This window comes from Sinocyclocheilus grahami, unplaced genomic scaffold, assembly GCF_001515645.1.
Source record: "Sinocyclocheilus grahami isolate Dianchi unplaced genomic scaffold, SAMN03320097.WGS_v1.1 scaffold149.1, whole genome shotgun sequence".
NCBI lineage: Eukaryota > Metazoa > Chordata > Actinopteri > Cypriniformes > Cyprinidae > Sinocyclocheilus > Sinocyclocheilus grahami.
Genome location: NW_015505328.1, coordinates 3,270,753 through 3,290,554, shown reverse-complemented (window position 1 = coordinate 3,290,554; position 19,802 = coordinate 3,270,753). Strand labels below are relative to the sequence as shown.

General features: G+C 37.6%; 2 protein-coding genes across 2 annotated transcripts in view; both read right to left on the bottom strand.

The window, feature by feature from the left end:
• Nucleotides 1-315: 315 nt before the first annotated feature.
• On the bottom strand, nt 316-15,444 carry LOC107592021 (histone acetyltransferase KAT2B-like). Its single transcript, XM_016281371.1, has 18 exons — nt 14,659-15,444; nt 12,133-12,271; nt 11,645-11,790; nt 10,836-10,922; nt 10,233-10,414; nt 9,186-9,377; nt 9,008-9,105; nt 8,794-8,919; nt 6,631-6,770; nt 6,314-6,522; nt 2,559-2,685; nt 2,356-2,466; nt 1,926-2,069; nt 1,690-1,804; nt 1,005-1,035; nt 866-929; nt 695-779; nt 316-611 (listed from the first exon to the last, which is right to left on the bottom strand). Exons 1-18 carry the CDS (start codon nt 14,857-14,859, stop codon nt 418-420), a joined length of 2,391 nt encoding a protein of 796 aa, XP_016136857.1. The 5' UTR covers nt 14,860-15,444; the 3' UTR covers nt 316-417.
• Nucleotides 15,445-16,090: 646 nt separating this feature from the next.
• LOC107592022 (ras-related protein Rab-5A) overlaps nt 16,091-19,802 on the bottom strand; it is a 7,089-nt gene continuing 3,377 nt past the window's right edge. The window contains exons 2-6 of the mRNA XM_016281372.1: nt 18,915-19,147; nt 18,690-18,841; nt 18,452-18,574; nt 18,271-18,364; nt 16,091-17,659 (exon numbers count right to left, since the gene is read on the bottom strand). Of these exons, the coding sequence (XP_016136858.1) occupies nt 17,544-17,659; nt 18,271-18,364; nt 18,452-18,574; nt 18,690-18,841; nt 18,915-19,080 (651 nt within the window). The 5' untranslated portion in view covers nt 19,081-19,147 and the 3' untranslated portion in view covers nt 16,091-17,543. The remainder of the gene's footprint in view (nt 17,660-18,270; nt 18,365-18,451; nt 18,575-18,689; nt 18,842-18,914; nt 19,148-19,802) is intronic.

The following is a 19,802-nucleotide window of genomic DNA, read 5'->3' as shown; positions in this document are numbered from 1 at the left end:
CTGAGCACGTTCTCAACAGCTGGCGCGTGGCGCGTAGTCGTCTTCTTCTTGCTTTACGGCAGATCACAGACTTAAAAGTGCATTACCGCCACCTATCTCTCAAATGGACTATTGACACTGCTAATTGAGACTGTAGATAGAGATAAGTATTTGACTCTCATTCTGACGGCACCCATTCACTGCTGAGGATCCACTGGTGAGCAAGTGATGAAATGCTCAATTTCTCCAAATTTTTACAGATTACAAACAATCTTGGCTGGCCTGAGGTTACATTTTCAGCAAATTTGAATTTAAACGTCTTCATTTCAGAAAACCCTCCCTTTGATGCAAAAACAATGGGGGTAAAAAGGAGTTATATAATAAATGTGGAGAAAAGAGGTAGAAAGGGAACCGGACTACTTGCGCCCCCTAGCTGGATTACTTCTCGATGAGGCCCGCCTCTTTGATCTTGGTGTAGAAGAATTTCTCTAGTAGGTTGGCACATTTGTAGTACTCGCTTTCAGGAGGGTTGTACTCTCTGCAGTTAGTGAAGATCCTCTGCATGTCGGCCATGAACAGCTTCCGTGTGGTATAGTAACGACTCTTCAGACGCTCGCTCATCGTCTTCAAGTCTACAATGCACAATATAACAGTCAGGCATTACATGCTCAGAAGTAAGCCTAAGGTGCATTGTGTATAAGAGATCTCTGCGTACCCATAGGGAAGCGGATGACTTGATAATAACCAGGTGCCTCGTTCTTCTTTACAGGCTCCATGAAGGGCCATGCATTCTGGTGTGACTGAGGAGTACAATACATATTCCTAATTAGTCGTTTGATTTCATAAATATAATTTTTGAAACATGTAAGCAATACAGATATATTACCTTGACCTGCTGTAAGATGTTCTTTAAGGTGCTGTACAACTGGTCTGGATCCTTCAGCTCTTTGCTGTGAAAAAGTACACAACATAAAACAAACTACATGTTTACATTTTTTGTTTAGCTGTGACTCATACACACTCACCTCTTCCCTAAAGGCTTCCAGCCCGTCTCACCTGTCCAAAGACAAGTAAACAGTAATGTTTAAATTCAATTTATTATTGATTTAAATATATTATTAACTATGAAATAAATATTAAATAAAATTTATATTTATTCAGTACTGTTCAAAAGTATGGGACAAGATTTTTTTTTTTTACTTGATACTTTAAATTAATACTTTTATTTTGCAAAGAATGCATGAAATACATCAAAATTGACAGTGAATTTTAGATTTCTGTTTTTTTTTAAAATGCCGTTCTTTTGAAGTATCTGTATACATCAAAGCATCCTGACATCACTGTTTCCACAAAAACATATTAAGCAGCACAACTGTTTTTAACATTGAGAATGATAAGAAATGTTTCTTGAGCAGCAAATGAACATATCAGAATGATTTCTGAAGGATCATGTGACACTGAAGACTGGAGCAATGGCTGCTGAAAATTCAGCTTTCCCATTATAGGAATAAAGTGCATTTTAAAATATATTCAAATAGAACACATTTATTTAAAATGGTAATATTTATTATTAAAATGGTATTATTGTTATTAATTGAAGAATTACATAAAATATTTTATTAATATTATTATACATTTTTATACATACAGTACATTATTATAAATTTTTTATTAGTTTTTTTTTTATCTAAAACTACATAAGTGACGTACGGATTCCTGGAATGCTCTCAATGGCAATCTGACGAACTCCCTCCTTGAAACAGGATAGGCCAGGGTAGACTTTCCGAATCTGTGCTTGCTTGCGCTCTATAAGCTTCTTAATGATCTGAGAGAGAGAGAGGGTAAGATAGAGATAGAAAAGCCTTTAGGCAATAACAAAATGATGCATTTTACCATACTGTGTAACCTCTTTGACACACCTCAGATATGCTCACACACACACAGACCTCTTTCTGTTTCTTGATGATGACAGAGAACTCCGTGTAAGGGATGCAGGGGTTCAGTTCACAGCCCATGAGTGTGGCCCCCTCGTAATCTTTAATGTAGCCCACATACTTTGACTTCGGCACTTTAATGTCCTTAGAGAATCCCTGACATGAAGCAAGAGAAACAAAATAAGAGTATGGACATATACTTAAAGCGATAGTACCTAAAAAATCCTCATTATTATCCTCATGTTGTTATAACCCAGCATTGTTCTTCTTCATCCTATTCTTATTAAAAATATTACATTAGTTTTCATTTAATTTTCATTTGTGAAACAACAGAAGATGCTAAGCAGAACATCCACACCTTTTGTCATTTTTGGAGCTTGGCAATATAATTCACCATCCACTTAAGTTGTATTTTGTGTCATGGAACTAATAGAGCACTGACCTGTTTTTTGAAGTAGCCAATGGCATATTCATCAGCGTAAGTGAGAAAGTTAAGAATTTCGTGCTTGATGTGATACTCCTTCAGATGGTTCATGAGGTGAGTCCCATAACCCTTAAATAACAATCAAATGAGTAAAGGTCAAGCTAGCAATGAGTGAGAAAGAATAATAACAAATGATAACGGGAATGCATCACAGTACATACCTTGACTTGTTCATTGGAGGTGACAGCACAGAACACAATCTCAGTGAAGCCCTGAGTTGGAAACATCCGGAAACAGATTCCCCCAATAACACGGCCATCTTTAATCAGAGACAGAGTCTTGTGTTTCCTGTATAAAGAGGAAATGCATTGACTCATCACAACGTTATGTCACAGTTTACAGGAAGCAAGAGGTTAACATTAACCAGATTAAACAATTAAAATACAATTTACCTCTTAACTTAACAAATTGACTGTTAAAGTTCACCCAAAAATGAATATCGGTCATCATTTATTCACCCTCATGTTCTTCCAAATCTGTATGAGTTTCTTTCATCTTCTGAACGTAAAAGAGGAGATTCTAAAGAATGGTGGTAACTAAACAGTTGCTGGTAGCCATTGACTTCAATATAGGGGTGTGTGATAATGACAAAAAATATATATACACCTCAATATTTTCTGGAATTTTAATTAATTCGATCATTTTATTAGACGATATTTTGCTGAGCATGTTATTGTGCTTTTTATTTTGGCAGGTCTAGGACTGCTGCTTTTGATATTCTTCTTATTCTGTGCGTGATTAGTTTGCAGGAGTAACAGAAATGTACTTTTCCAATAAGTTTAAATAGATTTTTAGTTTTTATGGGCATTTTTAAATTTATAAGGCCAATTTTTTTCTAAGCTAATTAAATGTATGCATCATCTTTTGTCTCAAATTCTTAAATTGAATCAATAAATATAAATAATAAGACAATAGGGTTGTTACAACTAGAACAGCCCTATTGTCCAACTATAGGGCTGTTACCAATAAAATTAAATCAGTATCAACAAAATGGTAAAAGATTTTGGGTGAGTCAGTGGGTCATTCATTCAACCGATTCTTTCAAACAGCTGATTGATTCAGTAAGGAAACACTGTTGTGTGTTGCTCAGAGAAGTAAAACTGTTCTGCTGTGGCTTTGTTTGAAACTTACAGGAAGCAAGAGGTTAACATTAACCAGATTAAACAATTAAAATACAATTTACCTCTTAACTTAACAAATTGACTGTTAAAGTTCACCCAAAAATGAATATCGGTCATCATTTATTCACCCTCATGTTCTTCCAAATCTGTATGAGTTTCTTTCATCTTCTGAACGTAAAAGAGGAGATTCTAAAGAATGGTGGTAACTAAACAGTTGCTGGTAGCCATTGACTTCAATATAGGGGTGTGTGATAATGACAAAAAATATATATACACCTCAATATTTTCTGGAATTTTAATTAATTCGATCATTTTATTAGACGATATTTTGCGGAGCATGTTATTGTGCTTTTTATTTTGGCAGGTCTAGGACTGCTGCTTTTGATATTCTTCTTATTCTGTGCGTGATTAGTTTGCAGGAGTAACAGAAATTTACTTTTCCAATAAGTTTAAATAGATTTTTAGTTTTTATGGGCATTTTTAAATTTATAAGGCCAATTTTTTTCTAAGCTAATTAAATGTATGCATCATCTTTTGTCTCAAATTCTTAAATTGAATCAATAAATATAAATAATAAGACAATAGGGCTGTTACAACTAGAACAGCCCTGTTGTCCAACTATAGGGCTGTTACCAATAAAATTAAATCAGTATCAACAAAATGGTAAAAGATTTTGGGTGAGTCAGTGGGTCATTCATTCAACCGATTCTTTCAAACGGCTGATCGATTCAGTAAGGAAACACTATTGTGTGTTGCTCAGAGAAGTAAAACTGTTCTGCTGTGGCTTTGTTTGAAACTATTTTTGTTAAAGGGGTCATATGATGTTGCTAAAAAGAACATTATTTTGTGTATTTGGTGTAATGAAATGTGTTTATGCGGTTTAAGGTTCAAAGAACACATTTTCCACATACTATACATTATTGTTTCTCCTCTATGCCCCGCCTTTCTGAAACGCGTCGATTTTTACAAAGCTCATCGGTCTGAAAAGCGAGGTGTGCTCTGATTGGCCAGCTATCCAGTGCATTGTGATTGGCCGAATACCTCAAGCGTGTGATGGAAATGTTACGCCCTTTCCATACTGTGATGCCATGTCCCGGAGCTGCACACATCTGAATATTTGGGTTGAACTGTTCTGGAACAGTGTTGTAAATACAACTTAATCACTGATTTTTAGTCATGTCCTCTTTTGGAAGACCAAACAAAGCATTTTTGCTTTCGCAACGAAACACACAGCGTCTTCACAACATGGCGGCGGCGGTAGCAGCAACAATAAAGTTAAGCCTTCTTTCTTTTTGTGTGAACATTTGGGTGGCGTTATGCAAATCTTCCCACACATAAGGTGCGTTCGACTTGAAGCACCGCTACAGACGGCAGTCAACGAGAGCAGCCGCTTGCAGTCGGGGGCGGAGGTGAAAACGGAGCCGTCAAGCCGGACACTTTCTGCTCCCGTTAGTGACGCTCGCGCGGTGTTTGCATACTCTATCACAGATGAAGTGAATTAAATGCAATATTTGTCAAATACACAGACGTTTCAGAAACGTTTTCATGAGCAACAGAAACACTTTTTATATACTGCTCATGTTAGAAACACACGTCATTGTTGTCATGTGGTGAATTTGGCCAATCGTGAAACAGCTGTGTTTTTGGAGGGCGTGGACGAGTCTTAACGTTTATAAAGAATATCTCTTTGGGACTTTAGTCTTTGCAACTTTAGGGATCTTATCTATTCACGAACAGCTTGTAACACTGCAAAGCTTGAAATCGCATCATATGACCTTTAATGAAATAGAGCAAAAACAGGAACTGTTGACCCAGTTAATATTAACTTAACTAATATTTAATTAACTTTTTAAAAAATCATTATCACGTTTGCAATCATACTGAAAAAAATATTCAAAAAATATTTTTATGTGATCTTTATGTGATATTAACTATATCAGATGAGACCAATATAAATGGCATATCATACATACCATCGTATGACAAGTCATACGGGGGCATATTTTTCCCCTTATCTTGAATTTTGAGGAATTCTAAATGTATTTTAATAGACTAAATAATGCAGTGAAACAGTCAACTTTAAATGTGCTCGTGCAGTAGTCTAACCTACATATTATCTGTATGCGTGCACTCTCTGGGTGTGTTTTTGTTTGGTTTTTGCAATATACTCGATAATGTCAAAAATGCATATCGTTTAAACAACAATTAGGATTTTATTGTAGACGATATATATCGCACACCCCTACTTCCATAGTATTATCTCCCTACTATGGTAGTCAGTGGCTACCAGTAACTGTTTGGTTACTTCAAAATATATCCTTCTATGTTGAACAGAAGAAAGAAACTCGTACAGGTCTGGAATAACATGAGGGTGAGTAAATGATGGCACAATTTTAATTTTGGGGTGAACTATCCCTTTAAAATTACAGAAAACACCAGTTTTTAAAGCTTCAATCCTCTACAGTAGGCCTGTTACTATAGGCATCAAGAGTCAGACTTTTAAAGTCTTAAGGCAAATTCACACTGCACAGACAAACGCCAACAAACATGTTTGTTGGGTTTTGTTGGATCAGTGTGTTACCCCCCTGTTGGCGTCTACTGCTGTTGGTCGGAGTTTGTTTTCACCTGACTGAACATGTTCAGTGAGTGTTTGTTGGTGTCTGTTGGGGCAGTGTGAACATAACAGTTAATTTTCAGAAAAATTTAAATCCAACAGCCAACTTGTTTGTTGGTGTTTGTTTGTGCGAATTGGCCTTTAAGTACATTAAAATGGTTAATGGTGGTAGGAAACATACGGGTCAAAGACGAGGCGTGTGATGTATTCTTTAGGCATGCGGGGAAGCTGGTGTGAGAAGACGTTCTGCAGACCAACAAGCCACATGAGGATCTTCTTATTGGGCTTTTGGTTGAGGGAGTTTCCAATGACATGGAACTCGATGACGCCACGCCTTTCCTCTAATCGAGCAGCTTCATCACGTGCAGAATGAGCGGAGAGAAGACTGGTCTGAGAGAAAGACAGAATAAAGGACTGTTTTTGCTCCAGTCTCTATGATATGAGTTTTGTACAACCATCTATGATATTAAAAAAACTAATTAAACATACTGTTTTTACCTCTGGTCCCAGCATGGCAGTTGGGTCTGTAATTGTAGACATGACTTCATTAATTAATTCCATAGGAATGTCACCAACTACACGGGGTCGTTTGCTGTCCTCGTGAGACAACGGCTCAGAAGACTTTCGCTTTTCTCCACCTACATATGTGCATAGAGTCAAATCTATTAAGACCCTCTAATCTGATTCAATAAGGTTTAGCAACTTTAACACATCAGCTATCTACAGCATGCACACAAACACACACACACATACATACATACATACATACATATACAGTATCTCACAGAAGTGAGTACACCCCTCACATTTTTGTAAATATTTTATTATATCTTTTCATGTGGGAACTTTGAAGAAATGACTCTTTGCTACAATGTAAAGTAGTGAGTGTACAGCTTGTATAACAGTGTAAAATAACTCAAATAACATTGGGCCCAAAGTGTCAATATTTTGTGTGGCCACCATTATTTTCCAGCACTGCCTTAACCCTCTTGGGCATGGAGTTCACCAGAGCTTCACAGGTTGCCACTGGAGTCCTCTTCCACTCCTCCATGACGACATCACAGAGCTGGTGGATGTTAGAGACCTTGCGCTCCTCCACCTTCCGTTTGAGGATGCCCATGCTTGGCCAATCCATCACCTTTTCCCTCAGCTTCTTTAGCAAGGCAGTGGCCGTCTTGGAGGTGTGTTTGGGGTCGTTATCATGTTGGCATACTGCCTTGCGGCCCAGTCTCCAAAGGGAAGGGATCATGCTCTGCTTCAGTAGGTCACAGTACATGTTGGCGTTCATGGTTCCCTCAATGAACTGTAGCTCCCCAGTGCCGGCTGCACTCATGTAGGCCCAGACCATGACACTCCCACCACCATGCTTGACTGTAGGCAAGACACACTTGTCTTTGTACTCCTCACCTGGTTGCCACCACATTGCTGCAGCTCAGTTTCAGGGTCTTGGCAATCTTCTTATAGACTACGCCATCTTTATGTAGAGCAAAAATTCTTTTTTTCAGATCCTCAGAGAGTTCTTTGCCATGAGGTGCCATGTTGAACTTCCAGTGACCAGTATGAGAGAGTGAGAGCGATAACACCAAACTTAACACACCTGCTCCCCATTCACACCTGAGACCTTGTAACACTAATGAGTCACATGACACCGGGGAGAGAAAATGGCTAATTGGGCCCAATTTGGACATTTTCACTTAGGGGTGTACTCACTTTTGTGGCCAGCAGTTTAGACATCAATGGCTGTGTGTGGAGTTATTTTGAGGGGACAGCAAATTTACACTGTTATACAAGCTGTACACTCTTTACACTTTACACTTGTACACTACTTTACATTGTTGCAAAGTGTCATTTCTTCAGTGTTGTCACATGAAAAGATATAATAAAATATTTACAAAAATGTGAGGGGTGTACTCACTTCTGTGAGATACTGTATATATTTTTTGGGAGTTGTATATTATATTTTACATACAACAAAATTCTAAGTTAAACACATCAACTTAGATTTACATCAAATATTAACATATGTAAAGACTAACAATGATACGCTTACACAGAGAGTGTAAATATTATAAATTATAACTGTATAATTATAAATATTATAAATTATAATAATTTTTACATTTTTAAAAAAAGAAAACCCTCACATTTTATTATTTAATTTTATAAGTTTACATGCATGTCTTCCTTATCAATAAACTGAACATTACATTTAAGTTAAATTATTGTAATATTAACTTAAAATCTCAGGGGGTACTTTAAGTTAATAAATACAGTAAAAACTGTAATATTGTGAAATATTATTACAATTTAAAATAACTATTTTCTATTTTAATACATTTTAAAATTAAAATTTTTCTATGATGCCAATACTGAAATTTCAGCAGCCATTATTCCACTTGATCCTTCAGAAATAATTTTTATATACCGATATAAAATCATATTTTATATGCTGCTTTTGTGCAAGTATTTACTGTCCCTTTTAATCAATTTAATACATTTTTGCGGAATAAAAGTATTATTTTTTTAAAAAAAAAAAAAAAAAAACACACACACACACACAACTTTACTGACCCCAAACTTTTGAACAATAATTTAGATTCATCATTAAGACTACATAAATGACAAAGGTACTGAATAAAATATCATAAAATAAGTTGATACCTGAATTGGGCTCCAAAGCGGATGCTGTTTTCCGGGCCGGGCTCACACTGCCTCCTCCAACCAGCTCCACTGGGGCGGGACTATTGCTGTAGTACAGGGGGCGGGTCACGGGTAGAGCACTGATCACTGCACCAATCAGAGAGGAGGAAAGTCGGTTTACATAGCCATGTGACGCATACAACTGAATAAAATTAACTCTAACATTGCTAATCACCTGTGGGAATCTGTCCACCTGATAAACGAACCATGAAGTCTTCACTCCAGATGGGCGAATTATGACTATAAACCTCTTCTTCCAGCATAGACAAAAATCTGCGCACAACACACACATTCACATAATGGACCTGTTATTTGTGGAAAGTTCTGACTATGTGGTTGCACTGCGTGCTTACTTGGGGAAATGTGTAAGAATGAGTGTGCGTTTCTCAGGTGGTAGCTTGTCTTTCTCCTGCCGGGCCTGTTCCAGCAGCTGTTTCCTCATAACAGTGAACACAGAGCGCAGAAAAGTGCGGCCGAAAATCTGTGTGGCCTCATACCGAGGGAGACTGTCACAGAACTGGGGCACATTACAATAACACAGCCACCTGCAACACGAACACACAAGCAGACCAGAAATATGTATTAAATGGAGGGATAGACTTATGGTCTGGTCTTTACAATGACATGCACTGTATAAAGGTCCTAGAACTTTCAAAACTATTTTATGGAGTTTTTGTCCCCAGTATTTTCAAAAAGATGTTTTGTCAGTTGAACCAACTGTATTTTGTTTAACAACTGTACAATCCATTGAACTCACTGTACTTCTATTCCTCACAGCCTCGTTTTTATTCCAGTCAAAAATTAAATATGGCGCAACCCTGAGTAAGGTCGATTACAAAGACTTTGCTGCATCATCACTATGTTACATATTTGCATAATACCCGCCTACTGGCTACTTCGGCCCGCCCACAAAGAATAGTTGGTGATTGCGCTATGCTGAGGAGAAAAAAAAATTATTGTTGCAAAGACAAATACCATTGTATGGACTTTCAATAAAGAAGTCATAATTAATATAATCTATAGATGCTCATGAAGGCTCAGGACCTTAAACTTGGCTTTTCAGAAAGGCAGGCTTTAAATGAACAAAATAAGAGAATTTCAGGAAGAAGGTGGAAAGAGGTGCTGAAGAAATGTACAATATGAGAGAAATAATGTGTTTTTTGAACTTTAAATCATGTAAATGTTTTCTAGCAGACCCCAAAAATAAAATTATGGCTAGTAAACGTGCATAATATTGGCACTTTAGGGAAATAAACAAAGCCAATTGTTATTTTACGTTATCTTTAAATGACAATAATGTGTGAAACAGAAGATAATTTTTTTTTTTTTTTGCTGCTCTATGGAAAACGAGACCCACCCCTCTCTTAGGTGCCCCTAAACTCAACTAAACTAGCATTCACCTGGTGTAATTGACTTTATAACCAGCCACATCATCATCAGGTGCTCTTTGCCTCCTTTGTGAGGGCGTCTCTAGCTGCCAGTAGTTGATCTGGTTGAGGAACATCTTTGCGAGCTCCACAATGGTTTGCCTCTCTTTTGACGGTAGGTGGCTAAATTTGTACTGCACAAAGTTGTTCACACCCTGCAACAACAACAACACACGAAAAAAATGTATGAGTGACACCAGCTTACAAGGATGTCAGGAATGTGTGTAGGGTTGTTTGGTATCTCTCTGATTCGTGCATCACAAGCAAAGTACACTGCCTATATCTAAACCATGAAAACAATGTTGTTCAAAACATCAGAGATTCCACAAAATGCCCCGTTTCAGAATAAAGCCACTATTGACCTTATAGGAGATTTATCTTTATTTGCACCTTTTTTTTTTACACTTCCTGATACTGACATAATGTTTAAATGTGATGTGAAGAAAAAGTTGACCAAATATTGTTACCAAATATTCCAGACTGAGGGGTTGAAGAATGAGACGTTGATGAAACGCATACTGATCATCCATTATTCGTTACCTATGGAGATTACAACCTTGCAATTTAAGCAGCTACCTGTTCAATGCTTGGTTTTTCAAAAGGTGGGCTTTCCAGAGCTTCTACCACAGGCCTTCCCATCTGCAGGATGCATTTCCGTAGCAACTAAGACATTTTCAACAAATACAGGTAGGTAAGATTGACAAATAGTCGCAAACAGATTAAACACATCAGAATGTAAATACATATTAATATACGCTACCGTTCAAAAAGTTTTTTTTTTTAAGAAATTAATCATTTTATTCAGCAACTCAAGGATGCATTAAAAAGTGATCAAAAGTGGCAGTAAAGACATTTATAATGTTACAAAAGCTATCCATTTCAAATATATGTTGTTCTTTTGAACTACCTATTCCTCAAAGAATCCTGTATCAAAATGTATCATGGTTTCCAGCACAACGGTTTTTAACACAATAATAATAATAAGAAATGTTTCTTGAGCACCAAATCAACATGAAATCTAATGAAATCTCATGTTAAACTGAAGGCTTACTTATTGGCTGCTGAAAATTCAGCTTTGCCATCACAGGAATAAATTATATTTAAAATACATTAAAATAAAAAACACTTATTTAAAATTGTAATAATATTTCACAATATGAATCCCTTTACTGTATTTTTGATCAAATAAATGCAACCTTGGTGAGCATAAGAGACTTATTTCAAAAACATTGCAAAATTTACTGACCCCAGAGTTTTGCTAATTACATGACTTGTAATACATAAACAGAATAATCACCATTTCATTCAGTGAACGATATTTTTAATATTTCACACACTGGAGTGCATGTAACCACCACTTCACAATGTGCAACAACAGAACTCACTTTGAAGAGAGAAAAGTAAACTTGTTTAGTGTCAGGATCCTCTTCTTTATGGACACATGTGTACAAGTACTCCACATCCAGCACAATTCCAAGCAGTCTGTTCATCTCCTCCTCTGACACATTCTCCAGGTGTGTCACATGGTCACCTGGCCAGTAACACAAAATAATACAATTGTGACTTTGTAAGAAGCATTGACATAGCTGAAGCATAAACAGTACAATATAAAACTGCTGACTGTAAGTAACTGATTTCAAATATTTAAAAAACCCACCATATACTTAATGTTTACTGCAAAATATTCAAATATGTAGTTTAAGTTGTTTGAGTGAATAGACTATCACTTAACAAGCCTGACTCATTGTAGGTCTTTCTTGACATGTTTATGTATTATAACACTAAACATTCATTTCTCTATGGATAACAAGAATGGGATTTCATCTTCCTGAACTCTGCTGTTGTGCTCTACTATTACACAAACAGTCATTACCGAGGGCGTGGCTGCAGCTTCTGCAGGGCTCCATTAAGTTAACAACAATTAGCTGCTCAGCCCTGGGCGGGGTTGGAGGGGGCGGAGTTGGAGGTGGGTTTTGACTCTTCCAGCCATTACATTTACAAGCTCCTTCAGCCTGTATGAGAATGAAAAAGATCAGCCACAAAATAAGACAGTAAAATGACTACTTTAGGAATATGTTCATACACTATATTAAAGTACTGCACAGAAACCATTAGACTCTTGTATACATTATTTATTACTATTTTATTCATAAATCAAACATGTAATTAAGTCCATAGAAAATTCCTGATTTCCAGGACTATTTAGCCTTGCTTAATTTATGCTGATGGACTCTATGGAGGGCCAAAATTACTCAAACTTACTAGAAAAATAAATCATTAAATAAATGTTGAAACATGTCTAAACACACTCAAGTTTGAAAGTGATGCCCACTATTGCTGAGTGTAACTCTAAAATCGAAAATTAAGAGACACAACCTTCTTGCTGAAATAAAAAACTAATTGAAATAGAATGAAAATAAATCAAGTCAAAAATAAAGCTATAATGAAATACAATGTACTTTTTGGTTCTTTAATAAATAATTTTATGGTTTTTATGTTTCATTAATTAAATTAAAGGGGTCATATGATGTTGCTAAAAAGAACATTATTTTGTGTATTTGGTGTAATGAAATGTATTTATGCGGTTTAAGGTTAAAAAAAAACACATTATTTTCCACATACTGTACATTATTGTTTCTCCTCTATGCCCCGCCTTTCTGAAACGCGTCGATTTTTACAAAGCTCATCGTTCTGAAAAGTTAGGTGTGCTGTGATTGGTCAGCTATCCAGTGCATTGTGATTGGCTGAATACCTCAAGCGTGTGATGGAAATGTTACGCCCCTTACCATATTGTGATGCCCTGTCCGGCCGGAGCGACGAGACAAAAACATTAAAACTCATTATAAACGAGGCATTTGTTGCATCCAGTGGGGACACAATTGCGGATTATAATGACTTATACTGTCTTTTTACTCGTTGCATTGCATCGCGCTGCGTAAACATAAAACCATGTCTGCATGTGTTTGGAGAAATGATAAACTACAAATGCGTTTGAATCATCAGTAGCAAATTCTTTAAATATAAAAACGTACTTACAGTCTGTGAGTCAGAACAGCCGGCATTGTAGTCTACTCTACCAGGATCAGGAAACAGTCCTCCATAAAATGTGCTGCACACATCTGAATATTTGGGTTGAACTGTTCTGGAACAGTGTTGTAAATACAACTTAACCACTGATTTCTAGTCGTGTCCTCTTTTGGAAGGCCAAACAAAGTAGTTTCACTTTCACAATGAAACACAGCATCACACACGGCGGGCTAGAGTGAGCGGAGGCCGGCGGGCTTGAGAACGGCGCGGCCAGTGGGCTTGCGGCAACAACATGTGGTGACCCCGGGCTGGACTCCACTTCGTCCACGGTGAAAGCCGATCCAGCGATCCACAGCTTGAAGTTGATGTATTTCCTCAGCGACCAGCACGGATCAGCTCCAGGCATGACGAAGCAGATATCGTCCTCTTTTGGAAGGCCAAACAAAGTAGTTTCACTTTCACAATGAAACACACATCGCCTTCACGACATGGCGGCAGCGTCAACAATACTGCAGCGAAAATAAAAGTTACACCTTCTTTCTTTGCGTGAACATTTGGGCGGCGTTATGCAAATCTTCCCACATTGTGATGTAGACATGTGGGGGCGTGTTAGAACGAGCCGTTTTAGGTAGGTGTGGTTGACTCTTAACTTTTATAAAGAATATCTCTTTGGATTTGAGACTTTAGTCTTTGCAACTTTACAGATCTTCTTTATGCACCAAGAGCTTGTAACACTCCAAAGAATTGAAATCGCATCATATGACCCCTTTAAGTATTTATTTATTTAAATATTTCAAAATTTGAGGGCCTCCAATATGTTTCGTGTGCCTGATCTGTCAACAACGAGCAGAAAACGCCCCCAAGCAACAGACTCCGCCCCTTTAGCAGCTGTCATCCTGTCAAAACAAAGACTCTTGAGCAATCAACTTCAGATTGTGGCTCCCGTTCCGGCAGAACTATCGCACCAAAGCACCATGAAACTTTTGTCTGACTTGGCAAAATACAATTTAAAAATCTGCATTCATTGCTAAAAGAAAAAATAAATTAACAACCCGCCAAGAGCACCCAATATTCACGTCATCTTGCCCACTATGGGCAAACACAGCGGTAGTATCATCTCTGCAGATCACGGAAATGACGAGTTCATTAATATATTTTTGTTGTGCATTAATTTAAGTGGCTAAAGCACGAAAAAAAAACATTCGCAGTTTAGACAAATGACAGACAAAGCCATGTCTTTTAGTGCTGTGCTTGCAAATTCAAGAGTGGGTAAAGTAAGGTAACAGCTAGTTTCAGCTATCAGCTAACAAATAAAAGCGGGTCTTTCCTTTGCACTGTAGACGTAAACAATGTTTTTACATCTCTATTGTACCTTGCACGAGGAATATACACCGAGTTTCTCCAGTTTCTTCGGACGCGGGGAGGAGCGGAGCTGCGCCTTCTTGACGGCGATACGTGCAGAACCGACAGCAGCGCCCGAACACTCGGTTCCACCGACCCCTGGCGCAGCCGCAGCCGAGCCCGCTGCACCCACCGCCGGGGAGCCCTGAGGAATCCCCGCGCTCTCCGACATCGAGCCTGCTTCCGCGCTGCGACTCGAATCCTCGAAGTCGGCCCGCTGTATTCGCTCTCTCTACCCCTCAACAGCGGGATCAGACATGGCGTTCATCCCTGCTTTTTTATTTGACATTGTAAATCCGCCTTGTCTCCGCTAGGGGAGGCACAAATGAATATCCCGTTATGATTCGGAGAAGGATACAAATATGTCGTTTCTAAACGAACCTTTCAAGGTCAAATACATTAAAAGCGTTAGACATGGTTTGTAGAGACATTGTTGCTTCGAAAATAACTTGCTCGAATCTTACTTTTTACAACAGTCCTGCTAAAAATTGGTCTACCATCCTGAACAAGCTGGTTTAACTGGTCTGGAAGCTGGCCTCCCAATCTGACCTGCTAAAAAAGTCCAGGCCATCTTAGGCTGGTTTAAGGTTTTTTTTATCAGCAGTGATCTGAATGTGAAGCCACTTGCACGAATAACATGCTTTTGATACAATCGGGGCCTAGTCCTAATGTCATCTATTTAGTAAACATACTTTACACCTGCAGACCCCTCCAAAAGTTACATGAAAAGAGTTTAACTTCAAGTTAAACAGCAGTTGCACGCTTAGGGGCTTAAATAAAACTAAAACTATTAAAGCCTGAAAGTAAAATATAAAAATTAGATGAAAATCTGATGAAAAATGGAATTTTTGCCTTTGCAACTAACTGAAATGTTTGAATTAAAAACCAATTAAAACTAAAATAAAATAAAAATGAACACTATGTATAAATATAAAAACTAATAAAATGGCAAAAACACAAATTACTAAAACTTAAACTATATATAGTTTATAAATAACACAAAAACAATGGGATTTAAGTATGTTAAAACACAGGTAATCATAAAACAGACAGGTATGACTATAAGAAAATAGGAAAACACTTTGTAAAATGAAGCTTATCTGCAATCAGTCATAGAATAAAATCAGCAATCAATCCTTTATGAGCAAACAAATAAGGTGTTGTGACTCAAGGTACAATTTACTTATTATGGGTCATTATCACAAACAAATGCTAATACACAAGAATCCGTACTGTGATGGGAATTCCACTCAGTGATATGACTAGAAGTTAATTTGGCCCTCTGAACACATAATATTATCAATACCATTTATAAGAAATTTATTTGATACATTAACAGTAATATTTAGGTAACTGCATTTTTAGTCTCAAAGGGGGGACACTTTAAAAAAAAAAGACAGAAATTGAATGTAGCAGCAAATTTATGTGGTACCAGTATCCTGAAAGGTAGAAGATCGAGAGAATGTTAAAAGTGTATGTGTTGTCCGATACTGGGATGAAAAGCAGAGGAACAACTATCATAATCTGTTGAGGTGGACACTGTTTAGTGACAAAAACATTTGTGAAGGTTTTTGCTTTCCCATGAAAATTACAAAACGGACCACTAAAGAAAAGCTTTTTTTGTTGTTGTTAATAACACTACATACATTTTTATAAGACCACCATTGATTATAATTTAACCATTTGTGAAAAAGAAACATAACTCCAACCCCCTATCAAAGCAATTCTTGGTTACTGTACAATTGTTTTTTTTAATGATTATACTAACTCCCTATCAAGCATTAGTCCTGCAACAGTAAATGGAAAAGACGAATACATTGCAACACCCTATTTACAGTAAATTATTTATATATATTTATATCACTCTGGCTGTACTTGCAAGAGATAATATCAAGACCAAAAATTAGTGCAAGGCATGGAGTAAGAAACACCTGGGTGAGTTAGAACCAGAAGAATGCGAGCGTGACTGGTGCATGTTTGTGAAAGGGAAGTTACTTATCTTATGTAGACGTTTTTTTAGCTTATGCCTTTTATGCTGAATGAAAGCGCAGCCACATATTCACTCAGTTATAGGACGGTGCCAATAAAGCTGACAAAAAAAAGTGAAGGCTTGCTAACTGGTGAGAGAATAACAAGGAGGCGGGATCTTGGCTCTGTGTGTGTGGTTAAGAAGGAGGTGGGCTTTTTGTTGGCGGCGCAGCCTCAGGAAGTGGGCAGTCTGCCACTGAACAGAGCCACTGGGACATCCAGAATCAGAGCGAGAGGGAAAGAGCAGGAAAACGAGACGGGGTGGAGCAAAGGGGCCGGGGTAACTTGTCACATCCTCTCTCACCATGTGTGCCATTTGATAAGGTTAAAACTTTGATTTACCATTTTCAGGCTTTGTAGTGATACATGCATCCATTATTCTGAAAAGTACATTTCTATAAAACTAAATCATAAAAAAAGATGAAAACAGATTTGAGAAAAAGAAGCGACTGTAGAGTTCTGAATTATGACGGGGCAGGTGAACCTTTGCAGAGGCCCCACCCCTGTCGTCCAGGTCAGGCAAACGGCATTCAGAGAATTTCTTTTTTTTTTTTATGGATATCTGCGACGGCATATATTACAGTTTGGAGACAAGGCATGACCTTAAGCGTGAATACAGTAAGAGACCTGGGTCTTTACAGAAAAACAACAAAACAAAAACACCGCAGCTACATGGTCAGGGCAGAGCTTTTGTTACAGCGTAAGAGAGTTGTGGAAAATGGGGAAAGCGGAGGCATTTCATTAGTTAGTCAAAAACCAAGTTGGAGGGCAGGACCTTGCGTTAGTTGTTGCGGTAACAGAGTTTGGTGAGGGGGGATTTGTTTTGCGTTAGTTGCTGCAGCAGGGGGCCTTAGTGGGTTGGGCTGTCTCTGTGAGGTCAACGCCCCTACTCCGCCCACTGTTGGCTCCGGCGGCTTGGGGCTCATTCTTAGGCAACCTTTTCGCTGAAGAGACACAAAACAAGAAATGAACACTATAACACTTCTTAATGTTTTTCAAAGTTGCTTCTTATGCTCATAAAGACTGACTTTATTTGATTTTTAAAAACACAGTCAAAACAGTAATATTATTACAGTTTTAAAAACTCTTTTCTATTGTAATGTATTTTAAAATGAAATTTATTCCTGTGATGGCAAATTTGAATTTTCAGCAGACATTACACTAAACTTCGGTGTCACATGATCCTTCAGAAATTATTTTAATGTGCTGATTTGGTGTTCAAGAAGCATTTCTCATTATTATCAATGTTGCAAACAGTTGTTCTGCTTATTTTTTTTTTTAAAAACCGTGAAACATTTTTTTCAGGATTCTCTGATTAATGGAAAGCTGAAAATAACTATTTATTTTAAATTAAAACCTTAAATTTTTTTTTTTTACTTTCACTTTTGATCCATTTAATGAATTCTTTCTAAATAAATTAGAAATCAAGTATTATTAGATAAGAATGTGATAATTAATAATACACCTCAGCACCAAAGCATCACAAAGAATACTATGTTGCATTTCCAAGATCATATAAATACTTTAAATCATCACTGTTGTGGTAAAACCTTACCAATGGCCATGAAGATCTCATTGACATTCATGGAAGTCTTTGCTGACGTCTCCATGAACAACAAACTGTTGTCGTCTGCATAAGACTGAGCATCCTGTAGAAACAAACCAGCTCAGGTGAGGGAAACAGCGATGGTCTGATATAAAAACTCTCTTTGGTCTTGTTGTGAAGTCATGTATACCTGGAAGGTCACAGCTCTCTTGATGGCAAGGTCAGCCTTGTTCCCAGACAGTGCGATGACAATATTTGGACTGGCCTGCCTCTGAAGCTCCTTAACCCAGTTCTTTGCTCTTGCAAACGACTCCTTCAAGGTGAAGAAAGTGAAAGGCACAATAGCAGAAGCAGAACAGAGAAATGTGACAGTAAGTAAGTCACAGTATAAAACATTCATGAAGAGCTTTAAAAACAAAACTGCTCACCTCATTGGTGATGTCATAAACTACAATGGCAGCCTGGGCACCTCTATAGTACATGGGGGCCAAACTGTGGTAGCGCTCCTGTCCGGCTGTGTCCCAAATCTCAAACTTTACCGTTGTGTCATCCAAGCACACCGTCTGTGTAAGGAAGGCCGCTGAAGCAAAAGAGAAAAGTCGTTGAGAACATGTGCAACCAGGTACACAAATTTAAAAACAAAAATCCCCTACCTCCTATTGTGCTTTCCTGAAACTCATGAAACTGCCCTTTGACGAAGCGCAGTACGAGGCTGGACTTTCCCACAGCCGACTCTCCTAGCAAAACCAGTTTAAACTGGCAGATCTTATTGCCCGCGTTGGACCCGTTGGGGCGTGTTGCTCCTCCCCTATTGGCCATGACAGTCGTCAATCACCCCGTCTCCTTTAAGCGGTCACACACACACTGAGAGCTGTCCCAGTACTGGCTGCACAGGACAACATGTAACCAAAAAAAGAGAAATGAAAAAGAGCACTTTCATGTTGACTATAGACAAAGATCTTTTCTTTCTCTATTCAGAGCTCTCGTACGGGGAATCGCTCATCTTGTCTACAGTGACAGCGGCTAGTAACTCAAATGCTATTTTTGGTTTGAGACATGCACATTTTTAGACTAAAAACACTGGACTAAACAAAAATATAGTTTGATTTACACATCTCAGTCATATTTTATACCTTTCAGCTGAATATATGACACTATTACAACTACACTGCCAATTATACGGTTTTGCTAAATGATACAATTCACTATGATAATCAAGGTTCCTGTACTTCTAGACCAAAATTCTATTTTTGTCATTACTGGGTAAGAATTTTTTTTAAATCATTTAGATTCAGAATGATCTATTCATTCAGACTAATATATATATATATATATATATATATATATAAATAAATAAGTGCTGGGCGGTATACCGGTTCATACCAAATACCGGTGTTTATTTTTGTTATGATATGAATTTTTTAAATACCGCAATACCGGTATATGTCGCTTAAACAATGTTCGGAATGCGACAAGGGGGACAAAGGGGGGTTACACTTTACTTGAAGGGGTGTGCATAAGACTGGCATGACACCTACATA

What these genes read in the sequence shown, in the direction of transcription:
- LOC107592021 (XM_016281371.1), bottom strand. Translation starts at nt 14,859, where the DNA reads ATGTCGGAGAGCGCGGGGATTCCTCAGGGCTCCCCGGCGGTGGGTGCA. An exon ending in AGGTGGACAGATTCCCACAG is followed by an intron (nt 8,920 to 9,007) that starts GTGATTAGCAAT and finishes TGATTGGTGCAG; the next exon opens with TGATCAGTGCTCTACCCGTG. An exon ending in CCTCCAATGAACAAGTCAAG is followed by an intron (nt 2,467 to 2,558) that starts GTATGTACTGTG and finishes TTGTTATTTAAG; the next exon opens with GGTTATGGGACTCACCTCAT.